General features: G+C 55.2%; 1 protein-coding gene and 1 non-coding gene across 3 annotated transcripts in view; one reads left to right on the top strand and one right to left on the bottom strand.

The window, feature by feature from the left end:
- NECTIN1 (nectin cell adhesion molecule 1) overlaps positions 1-21185 on the top strand; it is a 68445-nt gene extending 47260 nt beyond the window's left edge. The window contains exons 2-6 of one of the 2 annotated variants that reach the window (XM_016922150.4): positions 3356-3706; positions 4264-4566; positions 4902-5019; positions 6823-6974; positions 16852-21185. In XM_016922150.4, the coding sequence (XP_016777639.3) occupies positions 3356-3706; positions 4264-4566; positions 4902-5019; positions 6823-6974; positions 16852-17399 (1472 nt within the window). In that variant the 3' untranslated portion in view covers positions 17400-21185. Of the gene's footprint in view, positions 1-3355; positions 3707-4263; positions 4567-4901; positions 5020-6822; positions 6975-7485; positions 7745-16851 lie in introns of those variants that run through there. The other variant, XM_016922151.4, reaches the window with a different exon arrangement.
- Positions 21186-25769: 4584 nt separating this feature from the next.
- On the bottom strand, positions 25770-25875 carry LOC112204837 (U6 spliceosomal RNA). Its single transcript, XR_002938593.1, has one exon. It is a non-coding gene; the product is annotated as a U6 spliceosomal RNA (small nuclear RNA).
- Positions 25876-26077: the final 202 nt, after the last annotated feature.

Genomic DNA, 26077 nt, shown 5'->3' with positions numbered 1-26077 from the left:
CCCTGAGTCCTTGGACCAAGGCAGGCAGCCCCTGATAAGAGGCTTGGGTTCCCGGTCCCTAAGTCTGGAGTGGAGAAGTGGAGTTTTTAGGCCTTTCCAATCTTCCAGCACCTCCCAACTCCAGAACTCTGGGATCCAGTCCCCACCCTCAATGACCCTAAGCCCCTTGCTCCAAGAGCTCCCTTATGCTCACCCCCTGGGTCACCTCCCCTGGCCCTGCTAGCAGTCAGATGTAGCAAAGAGGCAAACACCAAAGTGAGTCTGTACCTGCTCCTTAAAGATCCTCCCTGCCCTGCCCCACCCTGCCCATCACCAGGGCAAAAATGTCCAGGACGAGGGGCACCCACTTGGTGCCCAGTAAGAGAGAGGCTAGGAACGTCCTTCACTTCCCCACCATGTGGTTGCTTCTGGGAGTGCCGCAGTGGACAGAAAAGAGCAACCTCCACCCCAACATAGACGTGGGCCGCCCCTGCCTGGTGAGGGATTGGTAGATGTAAGGGGGCCTCTGGGGTGCCCAGCCACCTTGCAGCACCCTCCCCACCCCATGCCTGGCCGCTATCAGCCGTCTCCCCTCCTGGCATTGACACAGCTCTGAGGGTGAGGTCACCACTGAAGACTCAGACAATGAATGTCAGCCTGTGCCCCAGGGACTGTGCCCTGCCTGCCTCCACACCTTCAGGGGATGAGAGGAGACAGGATTGCAGGGGCTCAGAGGGCCGTGTCCCGGTGCGGGTCCACCATGCATGGCACCAATCCATGCATGGCACCAATCCCAAAATGGCTCCTGGAGCCCACACCCCTTCCCTGTGCTCTCACCTGGGGCCCAAGCCCTCCCAACTGGCTTTTCCTGTTCCTAGCTTTGTGTGGCGCAAGTTCCCCAATTATGCCCACATTATCTCAGCCACTGGGCAGCCTCCAGCAGGCTGGGGGAGGGGTGGGGAGCACCCAATTATCCTGCTGGAGAGGGCCTAGGGCTTAGCTGCTTGCCAACTAGCCCGTCAGCAAGAGTGCTGGGCCGTCTGGCCCACTGACCTCACCATGGAACTGTATCTGGAGCGGGGCCACAGCTGCACTGGGCTGCCATCAGACAGTTAGGGCCAGGAGGACCACTGGGACTCGGGAGGCCAGCCTGCTGCCTTACAGAGGAGGAAGATAGGGCTCAGAAAGGGGAGGTGACTGGCCACGGTCCCACTGCCTGCTAAAGGCAGAGGCAGGCTACAGCCCAGCCCTCCCAACTCGTGGCTGGATACTTCTCCCATCGTATTCCCAACCCATGGGGCCTCTGCCCAGGGAGCATCAGCTCCGAAGCACCCCACAGCTGGAGGAGTGAGGGGTGGGGATAGGCCTGATGGACCCTGAAGGGCTGTGTGGATGTGAATCAGCACAGAGAAGGGGGAACCTCAGGGAAACTTTTAGAACACGGCAGGGCCTGGCCTGGCCTGGTGAAGCCAAAGATAGACTTATTCCGCAAGCATTTCTTGAGTAGCTACTTTATGCTGAGCACCAGGGATACTGCAGTGACCTAGAGACCTGGCCTGTGGCCTCTCGAGCGGAAGAGAGGGGAGCAACTTACTGCACTGACCATGGGTTTTGGGGCCCTCAGAGGAGCCTGTGTTGCTACAATATCCCCATCACGCTGAGGAGGTGAGTGAGCATAAGCCCCAAATTCCCACTCTTGGATCCCAGACTCCCTTGGGGGGTCATTTAGATCCTCCCCCTGCCTTGGGTCAGTACAGGTCCTGGTGTTATTAATGCCATTGATGACGCTCAATAAAGTGAGTGAAGTAAGGCTACAAAGACATGAAGTGTATACAAATGACAGCAAGGACACGGCTTGTGGGGAGTTGCAGGACTCAGGAGAAAGCTGGAGGGTACAGCCTAGTGCTGAGGACAGCTGCCCCACGTTAAGGGAGCTGAGCCAAGTTCAGGGGTAAGGAAGCCCAAAAAAAGGACATTCTAAACACAACCCATGTGGAGACTGGAGGGAATTTCACTCCCTCCTTCTTGCAAATGTCTGCTCTCTTGACTTCCATTGCAATTTGTGTAGTAACAAATATTTACTAGCATCTACTATGTGCCAGATGCTGCGCTGGGCACTGGGGATACAGAGATGGAAAGGACAGACCCTGCCCTTGGAGGAGTTCACAGTCTGGTGGAGAAATCAGATGTGTAACCACCACCTTCCAAGGCAGGAAAGAGCCAAGCTAGAGGTGGCCAAGTTAGCTCTGGTGAGGAAGATCAGGGAAGCTCCCAGGAGGAGGTGGCCTCAGGGGGCCATCCACAGGTGGAGAAGGGGAAGGGCCATCTAGGTGGAGGGAGCTGCCTGGGTAAGAGTCTAGGAATGCTGGGTGGATAGGCTCTGTGCTCCATGGAGGCCGGGACTCAATTGCTCCTTGATATGACCCAAATGCTCACACTAGATCCTGGAATATGTCACTCGGCAAATCGTGGCTGAATAAATGGGAGGAAGAGGGAAGGAAACCGGGAATGTGGCATGTTCTGAGGATGGGCCCAGTTTGGTACGGTGGGAAAGTGTGGCTGATGGAGAGATGTGGACAAGAGGCAGGTGCAAGGAGGTCTTGCCAAGGGAAGGCATTTACATTTGGCTGTGAAGGCCCTGGGGAGCCAGCGGAGGCCTGGCCTTATGCAGTGCCCACTTCCCTCTGCCTAGCTGGGTAAGAGGGGCCCAGCTAGTGCACCCCAGGGGATGGGGACTCAGCTGCGAGGGAGAAGACAGCAGGGGTGGCCATGATGACAGCCACCGTGGGCCTTCGAGCTCATCCAGAGCCTCCTGCCTCTGACGCACCTTCTCTTCCATCACGCCATTTGTTTCCCCCAGTAACCTCGTGAGGTAGAGAGGACTGGATTCTCCACCCCATATAACAGAGGAGGAAACCAAGGCCCAGGAAGACAAAGCAGCCAGTGCATGGCTCCTAGGCTGGGGCTCTGCTCGAAAAGCAACCAAAAATGAGGGTGCAGACGTATGTTTACTAACACAGAGTGATGTTTATAATCTATCCCTAAGTGAAAAAGCAGCTTATGGGATAATATGTACAGCATGATTCTGACTTTTTAAAATAGATAGATGGTTATGTGGATATACACAGATATAAAGTAAAAGGAGATAGATCCTTCAAGATTATCCTGAGCGGAAGGATCATGGGATGTTGTCACTTTCTTCTCATGATTTTTCAGTGTTGCCTAGAGTGTTTTTATAACAAGTAATTAATATTTTTACAATCAGAATAAAAACAATAATGACTGCTATAAAAGACAAGGCCAGAGCACAGGGAACTGTGTGGGTGGGGGGAGGCTGTGCCTGACACTGACCACTTCCTGCCATCCTCCTGGCTAGGCGCCCACTCCCAGGTGGTCCAGGTGAACGACTCCATGTATGGCTTCATCGGCACAGACGTGGTTCTGCACTGCAGCTTTGCCAACCCGCTTCCCAGCGTGAAGATCACCCAGGTCACATGGCAGAAGTCCACCAATGGCTCCAAGCAGAACGTGGCCATCTACAACCCATCCATGGGCGTGTCCGTGCTGGCTCCCTACCGTGAGCGTGTGGAATTCCTGCGGCCCTCCTTCACCGATGGCACTATCCGCCTCTCCCGCCTGGAGCTGGAGGATGAGGGTGTCTACATCTGCGAGTTTGCTACCTTCCCTACGGGCAATCGAGAAAGCCAGCTCAATCTCACGGTGATGGGTAAGCTGCCCTGGGCCCCCTCCCTGTTCATCCAGAGGCCTGTGACCTCGGGGCGTGGCCATCCTCAGGATGCCTCAATGACCCCAGACATCCCCCTTGGGTGGGCATGCTGCCATCATTCTAGGCATGAGGCTTCCAGTCCCTTCTAGCCAGGCCACCCCACAATTCACTAGGGATTAGGGGCAGGGGCTTATCTCTAGACAGTGGGGAACGTGATTCTTCAGGTTGAAGCCCACAAGGCACTGTGCTGGCAGCAGCATCAGACACCACAGTAAGGAAAGGAGCCACCTGCGCTGCTTGCCTTAGACGTGCTGGGACTCCAGGAGGCCTAAGCTCGATGACAGGGATATGACTAGTAGGGCAGGGAGGACATAACGTTAGACATGATGAACTTCTTGCAAGAGGTTCTGGGACAGTCTTTGGTGCAGCACAGCTGAGAGGCAGGTTTGGCCAAGGGGACCTGAAGACAAGGCCTGACGGACGCCACGCCCTTTTGGCTGGTGCATCTTGGACAAGTCAACAGGGCTAGTCCCATCACTCTCTCTGCTTCCTCGCAGCCAAACCCACCAATTGGATAGAGGGTACCCAGGCAGTGCTTCGAGCCAAGAAGGGGCAGGATGACAAGGTCCTGGTGGCCACCTGCACCTCAGCCAATGGGAAGCCTCCCAGTGTGGTATCCTGGGAAACTCGGTTAAAAGGTGAGGCAGAGTACCAGGAGATCCGGAACCCCAATGGCACAGTGACGGTCATCAGCCGCTACCGCCTGGTGCCCAGCAGGGAAGCCCATCAGCAGTCCTTGGCCTGCATCGTCAACTACCACATGGACCGCTTCAAGGAAAGCCTCACTCTCAACGTGCAGTGTGAGCAGGGCTGGCTGCCAGGGGCCTCCTGGGGTGGGCGCCACTGTCCCTCCTCCCTCCTCCTCTCCTTTCTCCTCCCTTTCTTTTTCTGGGGGTGCTTTCTTCTCCCCTCCTGTCTCCCCTATCTCCTCCCTTTGCTCGTTTTCTCTCCTCCTTCCCTGTCCCCCTCCTGTTTCCACTCCCAGGCTCTGTGATCGCCACCCTCCCACCCACACTTCCCTCTCTCCTGTCTGTTTCCATGCCACTGCTCCTTCCATCCCTTCCTGGCTGAAGTTCCTTTGTTATAAGTCCCGCTCTCCTGACCTCACCCTCTTCAAACATCCCTTGCCCCACAGATGAGCCTGAGGTAACCATTGAGGGGTTTGATGGCAACTGGTACCTGCAGCGGATGGATGTGAAGCTCACCTGCAAAGCTGATGCTAACCCCCCAGCCACTGAGTACCACTGGACCACGTAAGTGCTGCAGGGCTGACCAGTCACCTTGGAAGACAGCTGACTGGACCACGGGTGATGAGGGGCAACCATCCTACCTCCAGGAGCCTTTAGGCAGGGAAGAAATTAGGGTCTGGGCTCAGTAAGAAGCAGGGCCATGAGAGAACAACCCCCACCCCCAACACACACATATACATTACGTCCATGTGTGACAGTGTCAAGGTCAATGGAACAAGCCATTCTGCCAGAGGGGTTTCCCTTGTGATCTGCTTCCCTCCCTCTTCCTAATAAAGAGTTTTGTCATTTTCCTTTGGTGATTCAGCCTGAGTCACTCCCACCCCAACCCCCCAGTATTTATTTTTATCGAGGTGTCCCCAGGGAAGCCGGTGTTCTGGAGCATCTCAGCTCTTTCTTTGTTCCTATTCCTTCTCTCTGGCACCCCCAGATTCTTGGGGAGGAGGCAGCAGCCAGCCTAGAATGCCTGTGCTCATGGAGCACGTGCCCTGTGGCCCACCATCCCCTTCTTGGCCTCACGGTCTTCGCCTTGCCTTGCCTTGCCTTCACCTTCTCCCCTCCAGCCGGCTCTGACAGCTGGGGCCAAGGCTCTTCCCAGAGAAGAGCTGGATGGAACACACAGAAAGACAGGGACGTGGGGAACCAAGGAGAAGGTTGATATGGGTGGCCAGGAGACAGCTGCCCAGAAGGAGTCTGTCTTCTTTTTCTGGGGAGCAGAGGGCACTGGTATGCCCTACCTATGATCCTCCACTTCCTGGAATAAAAAGTGCTTCTGAAGGTGTGAGTGGGCAGAGCCTGCTGGCTGGTTTCAGCTCTGCGGACCCAGGAGCTGCTAGGTTCAACAGAATAGCTTTGTGGCCTTTGAGGGTCAGGAGGAAGGAAGAAGATCCTTTGTCCTTGGCAAATTTGCAAGTCACTTCCCACATGAAAAGGTCCTGTGACCTTCCCAGCAAAAACACAAAGTAGTGGAATGGAACATACTTCCTATCTCGTTACCTGAGTGGCTTGTCAAATACAGATTCCCAGGTCTTTGCCCCAGTGGTTCTGCTTCAGGAGATCTGGGGTTAGAACCAAGGCATCTGTATTATTATTATTATTATTATTTTTTTCTTTGAGACGGATTTTCACTCTGTCACCCAGGCTGGAGTGCAATGGCGCAATCTCGGCTCACTGCAACCTCCGCCTCCCAGGTTCAAGCAGTTCTTCTGCCTCACCCTCCCGAGTAACTAGGACTACAGGCGTGCACCACCACGCCCAGCTAATTTTTGTACTTTTAGTAGAGATGGGGTTTCACCATATTGGCCAAGCTGGTCTCAAACTCCTGACCATGTGATCCGCCTGCCTCGGCCTCCCAAAGTGCTGGGATTACAGGCGTGAGCCACCACACCCGGCTGGCATCTGTATTATTAACCAGCTGCCCAGGAGACCAAGGACCAACAACCATGAGACGTGAATAGAAAGTAGAAAGAGCACTTTACCAGGAGTCCCGAGATTTGGCTGGAGCTCCCATGCTGCTGCCTGCTAGCTGTGGTTCCCTGGCCTTGAACCTCAGGTTTCATCTGTTAAGTGGGACCGGCACCTACCTAGCCTGCCTATATTCCCATATTATGATCAAATATGAAAAGCTGAATAATATAAAACTACCAAGTGAAAGAGATTATTATTATTATTTTTCTTCCTTCAAAGACAGACTCTACCACACAAGCTCAGCAAAAGGTCTAGGGGTCCTGGAGCCAAGTGGGTGACCCAGGAACAGCTTCTTGAGGCTGGAGAGTCATAACCCTACGCTGTGTCTCCCACTTCCCACAGGCTGAATGGCTCTCTCCCCAAGGGTGTGGAGGCCCAGAACAGAACCCTCTTCTTCAAGGGACCCATCAACTACAGCCTGGCAGGGACCTACATCTGTGAGGCCACCAACCCCATCGGCACACGCTCAGGCCAGGTGGAGGTCAATATCACAGGTAGGAAGCTGCATCCTCCCCAGCCTCTCCGCACCCACGGGTTCTTTCGCCACCTGCATCCCTCACCTTTGAGCAATGCCACTGCAGGAAGATTATCTCCTTTTCCTGCTTCTCTAGTTCTCCCTTGAGCTCTGGCCATTGGTTTTGCTTTGCTTTTCTCTTTCTTTCATTTAAGGGTGCAAATGAGACAGTCAGGGTGACCCCCAATCAGAGAGAGGCAGGAGGAAGGCTCCGAGAGGGAAGAAGGAAGTGCTGTTTACAGCAATGCTGTTTTGGGGGCCAACAGAGCCTGCCCGTGGATCTGCCAGCAGAACACGCTGTGGGATGCTGGCGTGGTGGGGATAGGTTTGCAGGTGGAGCTCATCTCCTCCAAGCTCTGCACCTGTGGTCAAGGACCTCTTCATGGGCCAGAAAGTGAGGCTTACCTCAAGCAGGGAGACTGGAGAGAAAGTGAAGATGTAGCCCAAAGCCATAGTGCTTTGTGTGCCCTGCAACTGAGCTTTCCCTGCAGCTTTCTGTCAACTTATCTATCCGGGCAAAGGGAGGACAAGAGCTAGGATGTTCTGAGGAGAGACTTCACCTGGGACGTGAAAGGAGCACGGGCTTGATGTCAGACAGCTGTGACCCTGGACAGGGCCCCCCGCCCCATCTGTAAAACGGGGACAGTACGATGTACCTTGAAGGGCTGTTGTCAGAATTCTACGTGATGTAGGTCAAGCACCTAGCACAGATCAGTCTGTCAATAAATGGCCAATGCTCCGTGATTATTACCCTGACCTCCATCATTATCATTATTATTAATGGAAGCATCAAAACAAGTCCACACAGGGGTAAACTGCCATCACAACTTCACATGGGGAGCGTCTTTTACAGTGGACCTGAGCTATCTGCAGGGTGACAAGGTGACCGAGTGTCTTAAAAAAGGAAGTGGTGTCCCACTGTGACTGAGATATAGGAAGTAACATGCTCAGGGACACAGAAGACTGGTCGGCAGTTGCTGGGCTCCGGCCACAAAGCCACTGCACACCTGCAAGCCACGAGGATTCATGAGCTCTGAGCCAGTGTCTCGGGAGTGGGAGACCTCATTTGTGGGTATATTTAGGACACAGCTGCAGAAAGAGCCATGTGAAGTTGTCCAGGGTCTGCGCCTACCTATCCTCAGAGCTGTTCTGTCACGTCTCTCACCCAGGGGCGGGAGTGTGGAGCCACCTGCTGTTGTCTGCAATCTCTGGACTTGGCCCCGAGACTGGTCATAGGAGGAGGAGCATCAGGGTTGGAGCCTGGGGAAAGCTGGGGGGTTTCCACGGGTTGGCAGGTGGAAGGGGCCGGTGTCACACACTTCTCCCCAGCGGGGAAGGTCCAAGTAGAGCTCAAAATGAGCCTCATGGTTACCCAAGCTCCAGCTCTGAGACACTGGGGGAGTCAAGGGGGAGGTGGGAAGGGCAGGGCCTGTGTTCCATGTGGAGTGGCCATAGGGAACATGACCACCCCTCAGGGAGGCACTGTCACATGGGGGACAGCACAGACCTGGCCTGAGTGTTCACACACTGGCTCTTCCTAGCTGTGTGGCCTTGAGCAAGTGCTTCACCTCTCTGAGTCTTGGCTTCCTAACCTCGGATATGGGGATACTCACACTTGTCTCAGGCTTCTTACGATCATGCAGTACTCCCTGCGTGGTGATACCTTCCCCTGATGGTGGGCTATCAACATGTGAGGGGTGTGGGCTGGGGGCAGGAGGGCCGGGCCACCTAGGGTCCCAGCTGGAAGAGGGACACAACATGGCTCTTGCTGGCAGTCCCGTTAGGCAGGAGCCAGGGACGCATGGCACTCACTGAATCATTGATAGGCCCAGGCACTGAGCGGCTGGCCTCTCTCGGAAGGGACTCTCAGCCCCCTCCAGAGGACTCAGGGAGTTGGCCTGAGCCTTCTCAGGGCTGTTTGTTCTTGTGCTCTCAGGCAATTTCCAAGCAGCGGCTGACCTCACCACCCTCCATCCCACGTCGGCCCGTGCCTGCCACATTCTCTGGGGAGCCCACCCCGCAGGGCACAGCCATGCCCTTGCTCTAAGCCCCACTGGTCCAGAGGGAATGCATGAGCGAGAGGGATAAGTGGAAATTTAATTTTTCATTCTGGGCATTCGTTCGGGTAATAACTTTGCCCTGGGCACATCTGGAAAGGGAAATGAGGAGTGACTGGGGCAGGGCAGAAGGTGGGCAGCAGGGGGTGTGCTGGAGGGACACGCATATGCAGAACACGTGTGTGCTGGGCCACTGCACACCTGCGCAGACTCACTTTGGCATGGCTTCTTGGGGACCTGGGCCCCTGAGGAAGGAGCACTGAGTGGTTGCTGGGAGATGAGTGAGTAGGCAGGGCTGGAGGGCGGGATGCCCAGGCCAGGGAAGCATGGGAAGGAAAATGGCTGGAGCAGAGTGGGCAGGGAGGAAGGAGCAAGGCCTTCTCTCTGTTGGCCACAGGGAGTCTCTGAAGGGCTCTCAGCCAGGAAGCACCGTGGCGAGGTGTGTGGGTTAGACTGAGCATTCAGGGGGCTGTGTGGATGGCACCGGGACACCCGTTAGGAGCTGCCACCATGAGTGAGTCCCTAGTGGGAAACAACAGGCCCGGGCTGTGGCTGTGGCGATGGGGGCACCGAGGAGATGGACCGGACAGAATCTGTGTGTGCTTCCGTGGGCCCAGGCCCCAGAGAACCCCTTTCAGAGGCCCTTACACAGAGGAGCAGTTTCATGGGGTGGGCCCAGTGGTCACAAAATGAAGCTCCCTCCCTTCTCCCTCTGGGGTAATGACAAGGTGGGGAGAGGCCCAGGGTGCAGCCTCCACCAGACTGAAAAAAAACAAATGAGGCAGCCTCTGTGCCTGTGGGTGTCGGGAGGAGACAGGCCAGGCCTCTCCAGCTGGGACCCAGCCTCTCGCCATTCCCAAGAGCAGGACAGGGAGGCTGCCAGGGTGTAGGATGTCCATCCCCACCCCCATGCCAGGGTGCAGGGCGTCTGTCCCAACTCACATTTCCAGTGAAGCCCGGGCTCATCCCTTGCGGGTGAGGGTCACAGTCTGCCCATCAGTCCTGGAGTTCTTCAGACCCAGAGTTGCGGGCCTTGAAGGCCAGTGTCCTGGAAGGGAGGCAGGTGTGAGCCTGCAAGTGTGCATGCCCAGCCAGGGTATGGACATGTGTCTCTGGGCATGTAAATGTGAACCAGTGTGAGCAGGCTCCGTCTGCATGCTGAGTGTGCATGTGGGAGCCCGTGACTGTGCCGTGGCAACGTGCCATTCTCTGAGCCAGCGAATGGCAGTGTGTTGGGAGGTCTGAGAAGGCAGCTGCATCCGTGCCTCTGGGAGGATTCGGTTCTCCCCCAGCTTGCCGAGGCCCTGCCTGATGGTCTGACACGAGGCACAGCTGCTGCAGCTGCAGATGGACAGAAGGGCTTCCCAGAGGTGGACCCCAGGCCTCCCCACTCTCCCTGTGGCTGGCTGCACTGCATGCTGGGAGGTGTAGTTCTTGCAGCTTCCAGGCCTAATCTGATGCCGGAGCATTTCCTGCCTGAGGAAGCACCAGGCATTGGTTTTGGAGGCAAACCCAAACATTCTCTTTGACCCCAAACCTCCAGATCCTAGATCCAGACTGTAAGCCCTAACACTTCACCCCACCTCAGATCTATCCAAAGCCCCCAGCACCAGCCCACCCACCTCAGTCAGAGAACCAGGACCCCAAAGGCATGCAGAGCCCCCACTTCCCCACTGTCCTGGCCAGCCAGGGACCCCAGAAGAGAGGTAACAACCCTTCAGGAATAGGGACAAGCTGCTCCCTTTGTAAGAGGATGTGAGGGAGGCTGGCTGGGCCCCTGCCAGCAAACACAAATGACCCTGCGGCCTGGCTCTTCTCTCTCCTCCCAGCTGCGGCCCTTGCAGCTCTGCTCCTGGCACAGAGACAGGAGCTACTGGCTGAGTGTAACAGCTGGAGGGATGGAGGGGGAGGGGAGGACGCTCCACTCCACGCCAGGCAGCCCCTTCTGCTTGCAAATGAGTTAGATCCCCATGCTTCTCCTTGCTTCTCTCCCTCACTCAGTATCCTCACTCGAAAGTCTTTGATGCTGGAAGGTCATCCCAGCCATTCTGCTGCTGCTACACAGGCCCAGCCCTAAACAAAATAACCAGGGTTCTTTGGTCCCAAAAGATCCCCAGGAAAGAGTAAACCTCCTTAGGACTTAAGGAAAAAAGTTGGCTAGGTGTGGTGGCTCACAGCTGTAATCCCAGCACTTTGGGAGGCCGAGGTGGGCAGACCATTTGAGATCAGGAGTTTGAGACCAGCCTGGCCAACATTGTGAAACCCCGTCTCTACAAAATATTAGCCGGGTGTGGCAGTGCGTGCCTGTAGTCCCAACTACTCAGGAGGCTGAGGCACAAGAATTGCTTGAGCCTGGGAGGCGGAGGTTGCAGTGAGCCTAGATCGTGCCACTGCACTCCAGCCCAGGTGATGGAGCGAGACTCTGTCTCAAAAAGAAAAAAAAGGACTTAGGAAAAAAAATTAAACAGAAGGCCTGGAGGAGAAAAAAAGCCTAGTGTAATCTGGTCCCAAGCCACCACACCACTCCTCCTGTCACCCACTCCAGAGAAACAAGGTCCCAGTGGGCCCCATGCAGGTTTATTCGAGTCTCTCCTTATAATACTTGCTCTGCCTAGAACAAGGCTTATCTCTAAGACATAATCTTGCCATTGTAGAATTCATTCTGTCGGTCAACAGATATTTCTTGAACATTGGCCACATGACAAGCAGTCTAGGTGCTTGGTATAAATCCATGAGCAAAACAGACAAAAAGTCCCTATCCTTGTGGAGCTTACGTTTTCGCATAGGAGGAAAGACAATAGATAAAATACATTTTTAAAAAATATGTAGGCTGGATGCGGTGGCTCACACCTGTAATCCCAGCACTTTGGGAGGCTGAGGCGGGTGGATCATCTGAGGTCAGGAGTTTGAGATCAGCCTGGCCAACATGGTGAAACCCCCGTCTCTACTGAAATTACAAAAATTAGCCAGGCATGGTGGCACATGCCTGTAATCCCAGCTACTCAGGAGGCTGAGGCAGGAGAATCGCTTGAACCCGGGAGGCGGAGGTTGCAGTGAGCCAAGATGGTGCCACTGCGCTCCAGCCTGGGCGACAGAGCAAGACTCCGTCTCAAAAAACAAACAAAAAAAAGTAGTAATTTTGAAGGTGACATTGAGGAGGAAAAAAAGACAGTAAGGGGATCCCAAGTGCTGGGGACCACACAGGTGGAGTGGGCTTATGAGCTGCAGTTTTAAATAGGGTAGTTGGGGAAGGTCTTGATGAGAAGGGGCTATTTGAGCTGTGTCCCAAAGAGGGTAAAGGAGTGAACCTGGGGCCCCTGGGGAAGTGGCTTCCAGGGGGCAGGGCAGCCCGTGCAGTGTGTGCCAGGAGTGGGGCAAGCCTGCAGGAAAGCGGGAACAGATGACTTCAGAGGTGGGGCGGGGCGTAGGGCACGCAGAGCATGTTAAGGCTCTAGGGAGAGTCATTGGAGGGCTCTGAGCAGATATGACTTACACTTCAACAGGATTTGTCTGGCTGCTGTGTGGAAAACAGTCCGCAGAGGGAAAGGGTGGAATCAGGAAAGGTTAGGCAGCTATTGCAATCAATAATCCAGATGAAAGATGAGAGTATCTTGGATCAGGGTGGTAGTGATGGAGACAGTGAGAAGAGATCAGGTTCAAGGTGCATTTTTTTTTTTTTTTTGAGACGGAGTCTTGCACTGTTGCCCAGGCTGGAGTGCAATGGCACAAACTTGGCTCACTGCAACCTCCACCTCCCAGGCTCAAGCAATTCTCCTGCCTCAGCCTCCCAAGTAGCTGGGATTACAGGCACCCATCACTACACCTGGCTAATTTTTGTATTTTTAGTAGAGACGAGGTTTCACCATGTTGGTCAGGCTGGTCTTGAACTCCTGACCTTAGGTGATCCATCCGCCTCGGCCTCCCAAAGTGCTGGGATTACAGGCATGAGCCACTGTGCCCAGCCTGCATTTTCAATTATAACTTACAAACTAGTTGGGACACCAGTCATTCCTGTGAAACAGATAAGACCGTACACTCTACCATACTGCAATGATGTGGCTTGAGAGGTCCAGAAAATTCAACCTAGTTGAGGAAAATGTAGGAGAGCTTTATTTTTTATTGGGTCTCTGCTGTTGAAGAAAGCACAAAAGTAACAATAGTGAGCTTATAGACTACTGCAACACACTGAAATGAGTCAATCCCAAATGATCATGAGGCTGCCACTTCCTCAAACCCTGTCCTCATTCCTGCAGAAGAGAAGAACTTTAGCCATTTGAAAACTGGCAGAAGGACCAGAGCCAGCCATGGTAACTTCTAATTTGCATTTATTTGCAATTTATACAGGCTTTACTATGCTATGTCAGTATGTGATTAATGGAATGACCTTAGCAATTGTCGCAACCAGAATGAGAGGTGCAGACCATTAGTACATAAAAATTCGAAAGAGGAAAAGATCACGGTAAACTGGAGAAGAGAAGGCTCCTGAAGAAGGGGCTGGAGAAGTGCAATCAGTGGGGAGGGAGGATGAGGAAAGGCACTCATGGCGGGGCAAACTGCATGTGTAAAGGCTTGCAGTAAGGAATCAACTTGGATAACAAGGACAGCAAGGAAGTTGAGTTGACCAAACCCAAGATACGGTTGCATGATGGAAGCTTTGAAGGCCAGACTGCACAGCCCAACAGGCAGTTGGGGAGCCATTGCTGGTCTTTGAGAAAGCGAGTGGTTGTGTCTACACAGTGAAGATTAACCTGGTGACTGCGGGTGGGGTGATTCAAGGCAGGCAGAGGCAAAAGGAAAGTGGGAGATTTAGGAATCGACCACAGCAGTAAAACCTGGCATAAGTTCCATGGTGGTGACAGTGGCGACAGGAAGTTATATCGAATGGAGAGGGTTTAGAAGGAAGATGGCAAACCAGGTTGGTACAGATAGGTTTTGAAGTGGTGGTGAGAATTCCAGATGAGGATGTGCTAGAGGTCAGTTTTTCTAATGTGTCCACCTAGATATCAGTTATGTGAGACTGTCTTGGAGGCAGGAGGTATGGGGTTCATGTTCCAGTATGTTGGGAAACATGGCATTTGACATGTCCCTCTAATAGTTCACAGTGTGCACGAGAAGGTAACAGGCTCTGATGCTTTTGTCTAAGCCAACATTTCGACCCCCCTATTTTTGCTGACCCTTTGAGCCAATGGTTTGAGATTCCATGGGCCACAGTTTGGGAGATGCTGTGGAGATATAGTCCCAGAGTTGGGCGAGAACTATGTACCCTAAATAATTTGGACAGCCAGCAGGATAAGGGTGACTCCGGAAGTTGATACTAGCCTGTCACTAGGAAAGAAAGCAGAGGGTCAAGGCTGAGGGTCCCAGGACAAAGCGTCCAGCGAGACAGCTGGAACAGAGAAAAGGAGCAACACAGCTAGAGATAGCACTCAGAGAGGAAAGCCGAGAACCACGGAATCTTGTATGGGAAGGCAAGGGACATGTTTCAGAAAAATGGCAGCTCCCTCCATCTGGATGCCTCCTTATCCTCCTGGCCTCTCCAAGTCCGGCCTCCTCCAAGAAGCCTTCTCTAATGCCAAGACACACCACCCCGTTCCCCTGCACCCCGCACTTCCCTGCCAGTTCCCTTGACATCTGCATGTGCTGTCTCTGAGTGTCCTTTGCTTCCCCGGGGAGGCTCTGAGTTTCTCATATCCCGTGACTAGCAGGATAGATGCTAAGTATGTTTGCTGATGGGAGGGATGGATGAAGAGAGGAAGGCAGGTGTAGACAGGAGAGATCATTCAGATCTGGGTGAGAACCGAGGAGGGGGGCAGGCAGGCTGAGTACAGAGGAGGCTAGGTTCTTCCCAGCTGCCTCTGGGGTACCCCGGTGGAGGCTGCTCCCATCTCATGGGGAGCAGTTGTGGGGCCCTTTTGAGGGCGGTAAACAGATGGGACCTGGTGAGCCGGGAGATGCTTGAGGTTCCAGGGAGGCTGCTGCGGAGACAGGCGGTCAGGACAAAGATCCCGTGAATATGTACTGGGCAGCTGCTGGCTGACCTGCACCAAGGATGGTGGTGGCAGGTGGGGAGCGGGGTCCTCCATGGCGGTGCTCCTCTGCCAGTGCCCACGTGTATAGGAGCCCCTGGGCGGTCCCGGCTCAGCCGCGTGACCTTGGATGAGTGAGTGGCCTCCCCTTCCTTGGGCCCTGTGTTTTCGTCAGCCCTTCCCGCCCAAATTCCTGGAAGGCCTTTCCTCTTTCCTAGAATCTCCACCCTGCTGCAGCCTGCCGAGTGGGACAGCACCCCACACACGCCCCAGGAGGAGGGAGTGGGCTCAGGGAGGAGCATGATTCCCATGGAGTGAGAGATACTGAATCAGAGAGTGAGCCGGCAGCAGTATACAGGCAAACAGTATACGGGCAAACTGGCCCTTATACTGGGCCTGGAGCAAGGAGGGCCTGAGCGGCTGAGGTCAGCCTTCTGGGCTTGCCCTAGACCCACAGCCTAGTGGCTCTGACCGAGGCCAGCTGTGGTCTCCGGTGCCACCCTGTGGTGGTGCCAGGAACCATTTCCCTTAGCCTCACCTTAGGGCCTCTTTGGCCCGTGGCATGGCCCTGGTTTCAGCCACCTTCCCAGGCCCTGTAAGGCAAGGGAAGGGGCAGTGTTGGCCAAAGAACAGTACTGTGGCCCGGCCCCACTGGCACAGAAAGCCACCCACCCAGCCTTCTCTCCTGTCCCACCTGCTTCCTTTCTCTTCTTTTCACCTTTCCTGCCTCCTCATTTTGGCTGTGTCCACGGAGCATACAGATTTGCACACTCATGTTCATCATGTCGGCACAGGCATGCAGGCCCTCCCAGCATGTGCTCTCTGGGTGGCAGGCTTGCTATGACAGCAAGCATGTGTGCCTGTGCATGTGCCCACTTGTGTGTACTCGACATTGCCACGCACGCACGCACACACGCACATGCTTCCCCCCCCCTTTTTTGCCGTCCTTGCCCTGTGCTTGTGCCCTGCCATGCTGGTGTCTTACACTTATAACCCAGGCTGGCAGCACTGCCAGGCCCCCACCTTGCCCTGCAGGCCCAGACCACAGCCAAGAACCACAGCCCTGGTTTCTGGCACCTTGGCAGCTGATTGGCACTCACGGGGCATCTCCTGAGCCAGTGCCTGGGAACCTGTTTTCCCTGTGCCCTGCAGGCAGACAAAATCAGGTGCAGAACACCTAGGTGGCTCCTGGTTCTGGGTCTTGGAAGCCAAGTTGATAGTGTTGGGGCAGAGTGACTGCCAGGTGTCTGGCAGAGGGGTATCAGTGACATTTGCACACGTTCTATGTGCAGGAGAAGCAACGTTGCATCATTGCTGGGTGGCCTCAGGCAAGTTCTTTAACCTCTGCAAGCCTCAGCTCGTCAGATATCCAATGAGGATGAATGGCATACCTCCTCAGGGTTGTGGCTGTGAATGGCATGGAGTGGACAGTGTGCTGCAGCTGGAACTGGCACACGTGTCTCACTGCACCACGAATAGGGGTTGAGCTGGGCCAGCACCACACCAAGGACAGTGGGGATGGAAGACCCTGGTGCTGTGGGTACTGCCTTCTGCCTCTCCTCTTGTCTGTCTCTCACTCCAGCTACCAACGCTGCGGCATGTTAGGGCTCCAGGATGGGTGGGGTGCTGCGGGGCCTCGAACTGGAGCTGCTCAAACCTGGGGTGCAGACAGCCTGTCCTTCCTGGCCTCTCCTTTCCCTGCCTCCCTCCCACCCCCTCTACACCCCAGGAGCACACGCTGATGCTGTCCCCTCCATCTCTTTTCCTCACCCAGAATTCCCCTACACCCCGTCTCCTCCCGAACATGGGCGGCGCGCCGGGCCGGTGCCCACGGCCATCATTGGGGGCGTGGCGGGGAGCATCCTGCTGGTGTTGATTGTGGTCGGCGGGATCGTGGTCGCCCTGCGTCGGCGCCGGCACACCTTCAAGGGTGACTACAGCACCAAGAAGCACGTGTATGGCAACGGCTACAGCAAGGCAGGCATCCCCCAGCACCACCCACCAATGGCGCAGAACCTGCAGTACCCTGACGACTCAGACGACGAGAAGAAGGCCGGCCCACTGGGTGGAAGCAGCTGTGAGGAGGAGGAGGAGGAGGAGGGCGGTGGAGGGGGCGAGCGCAAGGTGGGCGGCCCCCACCCCAAATATGACGAGGACGCCAAGCGGCCCTACTTCACCGTGGATGAGGCCGAGGCCCGTCAGGACGGCTACGGGGACCGGACTCTGGGCTACCAGTACGACCCTGAGCAGCTGGACTTGGCTGAGAACATGGTTTCTCAGAACGACGGGTCTTTCATTTCCAAGAAGGAGTGGTACGTGTAGCCCCCCTTCCAGAGCCTCTGTCTGTAACCGCTCCTCCCCAGCCCCTCCCCGCACGCCCCCTGCCCGCCCCCCACCTCCCACTCCAGGAGCTGAACAGAGACTTGCCCAGCTGCCCAAAGCCAGCCCCGAACTCCTGGGGGGCCAGGGGAGCCCAGGGCAGCCACGACTTGGCTTTGTGTTTTATTTCCTCCCTCTCCTCCGCCCTTCCCCATGGTGTTGTGTTCGACTGTGGCTTTAGTGTTACTGTATCTTCCCTTTACGGGCCCCACCTGCCTGCCCTCTGTGTAGGGAGCCCTGTTCTCGTCTTGTGTACCTGGGCATCCCTCCAGGGTTTGGGGAGCCAGCCTCCCCCGCCCCCCAACACTGGAATTTGTTTGTGTTTCTTCACTGGGGGTGGAGGGCTCAAGGAGCTCTAAGAGGGAAAAGCTCCCCACACCCCCAGATGCTGCTCCTCCTCCCGGCTAGAGGGAACCCAACACCCACCAGTGAAAGCTGATGCAGTTGGGACCTTGGGTCTAGACAGCCGGTGCGCCCAAGAGGTGGGGGGAGGGGTGCGGCTTCTCCCCAGTTCCCAGGGAGTCTTGTTTGTTAAGCGGGGCCTTGGGCAGTGTTTTCCTGCTGAGGGTGGTTTTACATTTTTTTTCCTCATTGGCCCACAGAGAGTGGAGTTGGCCTAGCTCTGACGCGTCCCCTCTTTATCCCCAATGTGCCCCCTCCATTAGGGGCTCCAGGTGGGCTCCAGCCGACACTTGCTCTCTGCCTCTGCTGACACGTGCACACACACACACATGCACACACTGCTCCTCTCTGCCTGCTTTCCCCTGGAGTCCCATGCCCTGCCCCATCCAGACACTGCCCAAGGCCCACCCGTCTATTTCCACCTCATTCCCCCTTTAAGCTGAGAATGGGGTCTGCCTATAGAAGCTTCCAGAGACAGCTGAGACTGGGTCCCCGGTGCCTCCACCCTAGGATCTCAGGCCTGCCCCAAACTGCTTCTTACAGCGTGGAGGTTTCTCTGATTTCTCCCTTATCTAGCAACACTTGGTTCTTTTGGCTAGTCAGGGCTGGGATCCCAGGGGGATCCACCTGCAGGAGTCAGAGGTAAAGAAGCATCCACACGGAGGGTAGTGGAGAAGGAAGCCCACATGGCAGAAGCTCTGCAAACACAGTCCGAGGGACTGAGGAGTCCATACAATGCCTCACACACAAAGGCCATTGTCAAAGCCTCGGGCCTGGCAGAAAGTGAGGGGGGTGGGGCCACTAGGCCACCTCCTGCTCAGCCACCCCTGGTCCTCATTCTGGGATGAGGGGAGGGCCTGGGAGAAGCCCTCCCTTTCAGTGCAGATTCCCTTCTTGAATGGGACATTGAGTTCCTATCAGCCACCCCAGACTGGGTCTTCCCATGTATATAATGGAGGAAGACCCCTCCCAGCCCTCTCTCAGTCCCCCAGCTCAAAGTGCCTCAGTTCCTCCATCTGCTCCCAGATCCCCTGGCACTCTAGACAGGCATGCCCATGGGAAGGACCCTGGGATGGAGAGGCAGGCTTCGCGGCCCTTCATGCCTGCCCACTGGGATTCCAGTTAACTCACCCCAGGGTGTCAGGGGCTCTGCAGGATGGCAAGTGTTGGGGAGGAGGGAGGCAGACCACTCTGTGCCCCACGGGCACTGACCCACCCTGCCATAGGCTTCCTAAGGGAGCCCCCCAACCCCTCCCCTCCCCTCCCTGGTGCTGCTATTGAACCCCCAGCCAGCTCCATTTCTGCCCCGGCAACCCTGGGCCCAGCAGGTGGGTCATCGTTGTCTGGCCCTCACTGCCCTGGCCCCAGCCCAGGCTGCCCAGTAGCCACGTAGCAGAAGTCTGAAGCCATGCCAGCCCTGGTGCGGCTCTCCCCTCTACACATTTGGGGTACTGGATAGGGTGAAGTTAGGGGAGAAAATTGTGGAGTCTTTCCAGCCACAGGGCAGAGGGAGGTGGAGGAGCTGGGCTGCTTTTCCCAGCAGTATTAGTGTCCCCCAGGACAGGGGACCTTTTCCACATTACATCACTGCCCCATCCCACCTTACAACACTCTGGCCCCTCTGCTTGGTCCCCTTTTCCCCCAGGCAGGAGGCAATCCCAGGGGCCTGCCTGATAGAGGCATTTCCTGTCCCTGTCTCCTCCTGCATCTCCTTTATCCTGCACTGCCACCCTCTATTCCCCATTCTGTGATGGACTTTGAAGGCCCCAAGCCCAGCCAAAGCACTGAGTTCCCCCTCAAGACACCTCCACACCCTCCCCACAAGCAAAGCACAAATTTTGGGGTCCATGTAGCATGGGCCACGTAGGAGGCTCCTGACTTGCCAGGGGCCCAGCCTCAGCATACCCACCGAGCAGCTGCCAGCCTGGGCTGAGGGTGGGCATGAGGCAGGGGTCAGCACTTGGACCTAGGGATGTGAGGTTTTCTGTGCCCCAAGTTTGTGGGAAGGTGGGCACTACTGCTGGGCCCACAGACACAGCCAGCTGGCAAAAGGGAGGTCTAGCCCAGCAGAGAGATGAGGACCTTTTGCTTCTCCTTCATGCCCACAGCATGAGCTGAGCTTCTGCTTTGCTGGAAATGAAATAAACTTGGTATGAATTGTGCCAAGGCCTCCCCAGTTGTCATCCTGCCTCTTGTTGCCCTCCCTGTCCTTGCCCCCCACCCCACACCCATGCCCCTGTTTCCTTACAGATTTTGATATTGTTCTAATGTGTAATAGAACCAGCCGAGTCCCCTTTTATCAGAAGGGTCTGAAAAGCAGCAGCACAGAGTAGGTGAACACAGGCCTGCAAGTGCGACCACCTCAGACCCAGTACGTGTGCCCACAGTGGACACACTCACACCTCCAACACACCCACGCGCAGGCATGTGTACACGCATGTACACACGCATGCATGCACAGCCAGATGGCCACTCAGCACAGATGTGGCAGAGGGAATGGTCTGATCCTGCTGAAAGCCGTTAAGGAGAAACGAAGATTTCCCAGTGCCCGGGCTGCAAGAGAGCCTTATAGGGGCCCTGTTTCCTGGGCATGCGCTTCCTCTGCCAGCCAACCCCCACTTGCCCAAGTCACTGGTGCAATAACTTTTCTGCCTTCCTCAGAGCAGAGAAATTGGGAATTGTGTTAGGTGGGTGTGGGCAGCTCTGCTGAGCCAAGCAGACATGGGTGTCCCCTCTTCTGGGAGGAGGGGAGTGCTCCCAGGCCTCAGGAGTCCAGACAGAGACCCCCAAAGCCTGACTGCCAACAGAAACCCGCTCCTAGTGAGGGGCAGGTGGGTGCGCCCCAGGTCCCCACACCCACAGGGAGGCTTCACACACTGCCCAGTACCGGGGATGCCAGGAGGCAGGCCCCTCTGCTGCGGCCCAGGTGGTGAGGGTGCCCAGGCCTCTGCTGCTGCCACTGCTGCCAACACTGCCCAGCTTGTGAGGCCAGGAGGAGCCCCTGTCCCACTCGGTGCTGCTGCTCTTCTGACCCCTGCTGTGAGGAATGGGATTCTTGGTCGAAAAAATTGGTTTTCCTTTTTTGTATAAACGAAAAGAATCCAGGAGAAGCTGCCACCCTCCCCTCCCAGCGTGATGCGCTACCTTGCTTCGGCGTCTTGTCGCCCTTTCCGCCTTTGGTCCAGGGACAGCCCAGCAGATCCTCCTGGTTCTGACCTGGGGGGTGTTTGCATCACCCCCTTTTACTTGTATTAAAAAAAATGATGGGTTGAAAATGTACTGAGGATTAAAAATGTACTTTTTTATAAATAAAGTGTTTAAAACAAACTGGTTTGCATCCCATCACTGCCCTGCTCCATGGCAGTGGGGGCAGGGAAGGCGTGGAGCTGGAGGGGATGGCACAGAGGGATAGTGAGGGGAAGGGACCCCCCCACCCCATGTCCAGGTTCCAGGGTTCAAGAGGAGCAGGAGCCCTGAGGGAGACTGCTCACAGGCTGCCCTGGAACCATCTTCCATGCAAGTGAGAAGACCGTGGACTTTGACGACAGCATCGCAGAGGGAGGAGTGGGCATCCACAGACACAGGAGGGAGGCCTTTAAGAAAGTAAGGCCTGAGAGGGCTGGGGGTGCACACAGCAGAGAGGGAAAGCCCTGTGCCGGCTGGTGCCCTCCTGGGGGTACGGGTGCCTCCTGCCCCAGACTCCAGTTCCCCTATCACCTACTCCTGCTGTCCTGTTCCTGCCACATCCCCTCCCGTGGCTGTTTGGAGAAGAAAACCAGCAGTGTCACGCCTGCCGTGTTAGGTCCCTGGGGACGGAGAAATGCTGAGAGCTTTATCCTTTCATCTTCTATTTCGAAGATACTGCCCCGCCCCATCCCCTGCAAGCTCTCCCTGTGACCCACCCCTCCTGTGCCCCCCATTTCTCTCCAGGGGGCTGGTTGTTTGGAGAGAAGGTCTTCTTGTTCCCTAGTTACCTCCCCGCTCTCCCCACCAGCACCATCTGCTTCCCATCTCCTGGGCTGGAATGCAGGACAAATCGATCCTGGGGGTGGGAGTGGCAGGGGCTTCAGAGACTGCCCCATCCCAGCCATCCCTCCGTCACCCCCCACACCCAGTAGCATCTCCTTTCACTGAAATCCACACCAACGACCCCTGGGAAAGGGAGGGGGTAGAAACGATAGAGCCAAGATGGCTGCTTAGCGGAAAACCCTCCTGCCCATTGTGGGCAAGGCCACAGCCTCCACACCCAGGATTGGGGCTGGATGGGCAGAAGTAGGCGTGCAGAAGGAGAAGCCAGCAGCTGTTGGCAGCTGGCTGAGCCCCCGCTGGAAGGCCAAACCCAGCATCCTAGAAGGGGCTGTGTTTAGATGTTGATATTCGAATGAGATGCAAATTGGTTGTTTAAGCGGTCACTTCCTCAGTTTTCCAGGCTGTCCGTTTAAGTTAATTTTTAATTTGTGCAGGCAATAAATGCGTAATTACATTATTAATATATTGGAAGAGAGCAGTGGACAGAACGTCCTAATTGGCATTTAACTAGAGCGTTCCGGCAAATTAGCCAAGACTTTCTCCAGCAGCGGAAGGAGGGCAAGCCAATTAGTCTCAGGCACAACCCCTCTGGACAGAGCTTTGGGCTGGAGAAGCCAGACTCAGTCCCTTCCCCAGGCCTTGGTGCCAGGATGTCCCCTTACAGACATCCCGGCCCAAAGGATACTGGGAGTCCAAGGGCATACTCTTAGTCTTCTAGTCCAGTTGGGCCTTGGAAGAACTATCTGCCAGGCTGTGGCTCCTTCTGCCCAAACCACAACCCTTGCCTCCATCCCTCCAGCACCACCCTCAGCAGAGCAGAGGACCAAAGGCCTGGAAGCAGCACCTGTCTGAGTGTCTAAGGTCCCCCCCGGGATGTGCCCACCATATCCCTATCTTGGCTGGTGGACCCAGGACTAAGCTCCTCTCTGGAGACCGTGGAGGCCTTTCTCTCCATTCCCAATCCTACCCACTCCTGGTTGCAGATGGTTAAGGAGATAAACTTGATGAATTGAGGAATTCATTTATTCACTTACAACACATTTTTGGCCACTCTGGCACTGCAATGCTGTGACAGCCACACCCAGCATCCCAGCTCTAAGGAATTCCGAACGCTGGGTATCCCCAATTCCAAAACGGCCACAGGCTGTCGCAGAGCTGTGTGTAAAGCACTGGGGTAGCACAGGACGGGAGTGGGTCATTGTGTTTGGGAGGATCTGAAGTGACATTTCACCTGGGCCTTGAAGGATGTGCAGGAGTTCTCCAGACAGAGACCTGTTAAGAGTATTTCGGGCAGCCTTGAGAATTTACCATCTTACAGTAGTTGTTCTAAAAGACATCATCCTACCCCAACACACTCATTCTGCACATGGAGAATGAAAATCTAGAGAGGAAACTATGATTTGGCCCACGCATGCGCCAATCACGCTCAAGGGCACAGCCACATCCTGAGAGCAGCAGGAGGGGAGGAACCCAGGGGAAGGGGTGGCACCGGCCTGACTCCTGGGGGGATGCTAGATCTGGTACAAACTTCTGTTCCCTTACAAAGTAGCAAGAACCCCCAATGGGATATAAACTGAGTTTGCAGGATCCATATTTGGTGTTAAGTGGAGTTGTCGGAGTCACATGGGGCTCATCAGGGAAGACTTCCTGGAAAAGGTGCTATCTGACATGGTTTGAAGAATGAGAAGGACATGGATTGGGTGGGAAAGTTGGAGGAGGAAAGCCCTCTGAACGCTTGAGGTGAGTGCCAGCTAGACCTGCTTCTGAAACCACCTCTGTACCGGTGCCCACAGCTGGAGGCTCTGTCCCCACATCCTCCAGACACTATGCTGAGCAGCATGATGCAGAGCAGTCCTTGGGTTCTACCTAGTTGTTGGCTTCTTGGACCCCAGAGCCTATTCTCTCCCCGGGTTTACCGGCTTGATGGCAGAGCCAGGCCAAGTCCTGCTCTATGGGGGACTGCGGTTCCACTCCCCATCCCCAGAACTACTCCCAGATGAGGCGCTGCAGTCAAAGTCCTCATCCCAGCCTCCCCTCTGCCACGCATACCTCCCACAGCACACACACAGCACATACACACTCCAGGAGCTGGGGCCTCATCTATGCTGGCCCCTCTGGCAACTCTGCGTCCAAGCTCATCTTGAGCTCCATGGAGAAAAGCACATAGCTGGCCTCTCGGCTTGAGAACCAGCCGCAGGGCATCAACATACATCACAGGCCCCATTGAGCGCAGAGAACTTAACCCAGGCTACACTCCAGAATCATCTGGGGATTTTTAAAAATCAGGCCCTGCCCCACGCCAATAGGGTCAGAGCCTCTGGGATTGGGATTGGGGCCTAGACAGACTTTTTTTTTTTTTTTTTTTTTTTTTGAGACGGGGTCTTGGTTTGTCACCCAGGCTGGAGTGCAGTGGCACAATCACGGCTCACTGCAGCCTCGACCTCCTGGGCTCAAGCAATCCTCTTGCCTCAGCCTCCCAAGTAGGCTATGGGTACCTGCCACCATGCCCAGCTAGTCTTATTATTATTATTATTATTATTATTATTATTATTATTATTATTATTTTATAGAGACAGGGGTCTCCCTATGTTACCCAGGCTAGTCTCAAACTTCTGGCCTCAAGCAATCCTCCCAAAGTGCTAGGATTATAGGTGTGAGCCCCGTAACAGGCTTTTTTTTTTTTTTAAGACAAAGTCTCACTCTATCACCAGGCTAGAGTGCAGTGGTGCAATTTCGGCTCACTGCAACCTCTGACTCCCTGGTTCAAGTGATTCTCCTGCCTCAGGCTCCCCAATAGCTGGGACTACAGGCACGTGCCACCACGCCCAGCTAATTTTTTGTATTTTTAGTAAAGACAGGGTTTCGCCATGTTGGCCAGGATGGTCTCGACCTCCTGAACTTGTGATCCACCCACCTCGGCCTTCCAAAGTGCTGGGATTATAGGCGTAAGTCACCGCACCTGGCCCTAACAGGCGTATTTTTAATAAGCTACCCAGGAGATTCCAATAGACAGCCAGCGTGGAGGCAGAGGCCGCCCCAGGTGTCAGTCATGAGGAAGAGGTGGGTCTTGAGACAGGAAAATAGGACTGAAGGGGTAGGAAGTTGGGTTATTCCGTGAGTTAACACACATAGGGTTTGAGTGCCGAACAATGCTATTTATTGTTGTCATCCATCACTTTCGTATTCATCATCATCGTCACCTGTGAGACTTGGGATCCCAGATGACAGTGACTGCAATGGAGGTCACCACCTGAGGCAAGTAGGGGGCAGGACGGAGCCACACCCGTAATCCTCGTGAAGCAGGTTTTTGGGGTTTAGACCACCTATAGGCGCTTGTTCCCTGGGCACCTGTCAGAAGGGGAAGAGGGATTATGAAAGAGCCCAGGCTGGAGGTCCCATAGCCCTCTCTGAGTGGAGCTCCTGGCTCCATGTTGCTGTCAACCTAGGAGAAGTGAATGTGCTTCATGAAGGAAGGTGGCAGTTCCCCTATATCCCCGTTAGGCAGATGAGGGAGGACCCTCGGAGAGAGGCGGAAGGGGAGGGTGACAGGGCCTGTGCTCTTTGAGTCCTCCGCTCTCTGCCTGAGTACGGGCCTGAAGATCCCTAACAAAGGCCTCTTCCATTCCACAGTAAGTAAAGACCTCCTTGGGGATGACTGACCCAGAGACTAGCTGGCCAGGGTCCCCCAGCCTGACCTCCTGCTCACGCCCACCATCCCCTCAGTAGCCAGCTTCTTTTCATTTTGCAACGCTCCTGGGACCCTCATCCCTGAAAGCCCCCATGGCATCCAGGGCAAAAAGGGACAGCAAGTAACAGAACGGCACAAGCTGCCTTCCAATCTAGGCTGGCAGCTCCTTGAGGACTGGGATCTTGTCTTTTTCTTTTTTAATGTGATGCTTCACAAATTTGCATGTCATCTTTGCACAGGGCCATGCTAATCGTCTCTGTGTCGTTGCAATTTTAGTACATGTGCTGCCGAAGCAAGCACTGGGATCATGTGTTACTCATCCCCAGTACCCAGCCCAGAGCTAGCACAGAGTGGATGCTCAACAGAGGCTGAACCAAATTGAACTGATCAAAATGAGAGTCAAAAGAGGCCTTTTAGCTGGGTGTGGTGGCTCCTGCCTGTAATCCCAACACTTTGGGGACCTGAGGTGGGAGGATCGCTTGAGACCGGGAGTTTGAAACTA

The sequence above is a fragment of the Pan troglodytes genome, chromosome 9, assembly GCF_028858775.2.
Source record: "Pan troglodytes isolate AG18354 chromosome 9, NHGRI_mPanTro3-v2.0_pri, whole genome shotgun sequence".
NCBI lineage: Eukaryota > Metazoa > Chordata > Mammalia > Primates > Hominidae > Pan > Pan troglodytes.
The sequence above is the reverse complement of the archived record's forward strand: the minus strand, read 5'-3'. Positions and strand labels throughout refer to the sequence as shown.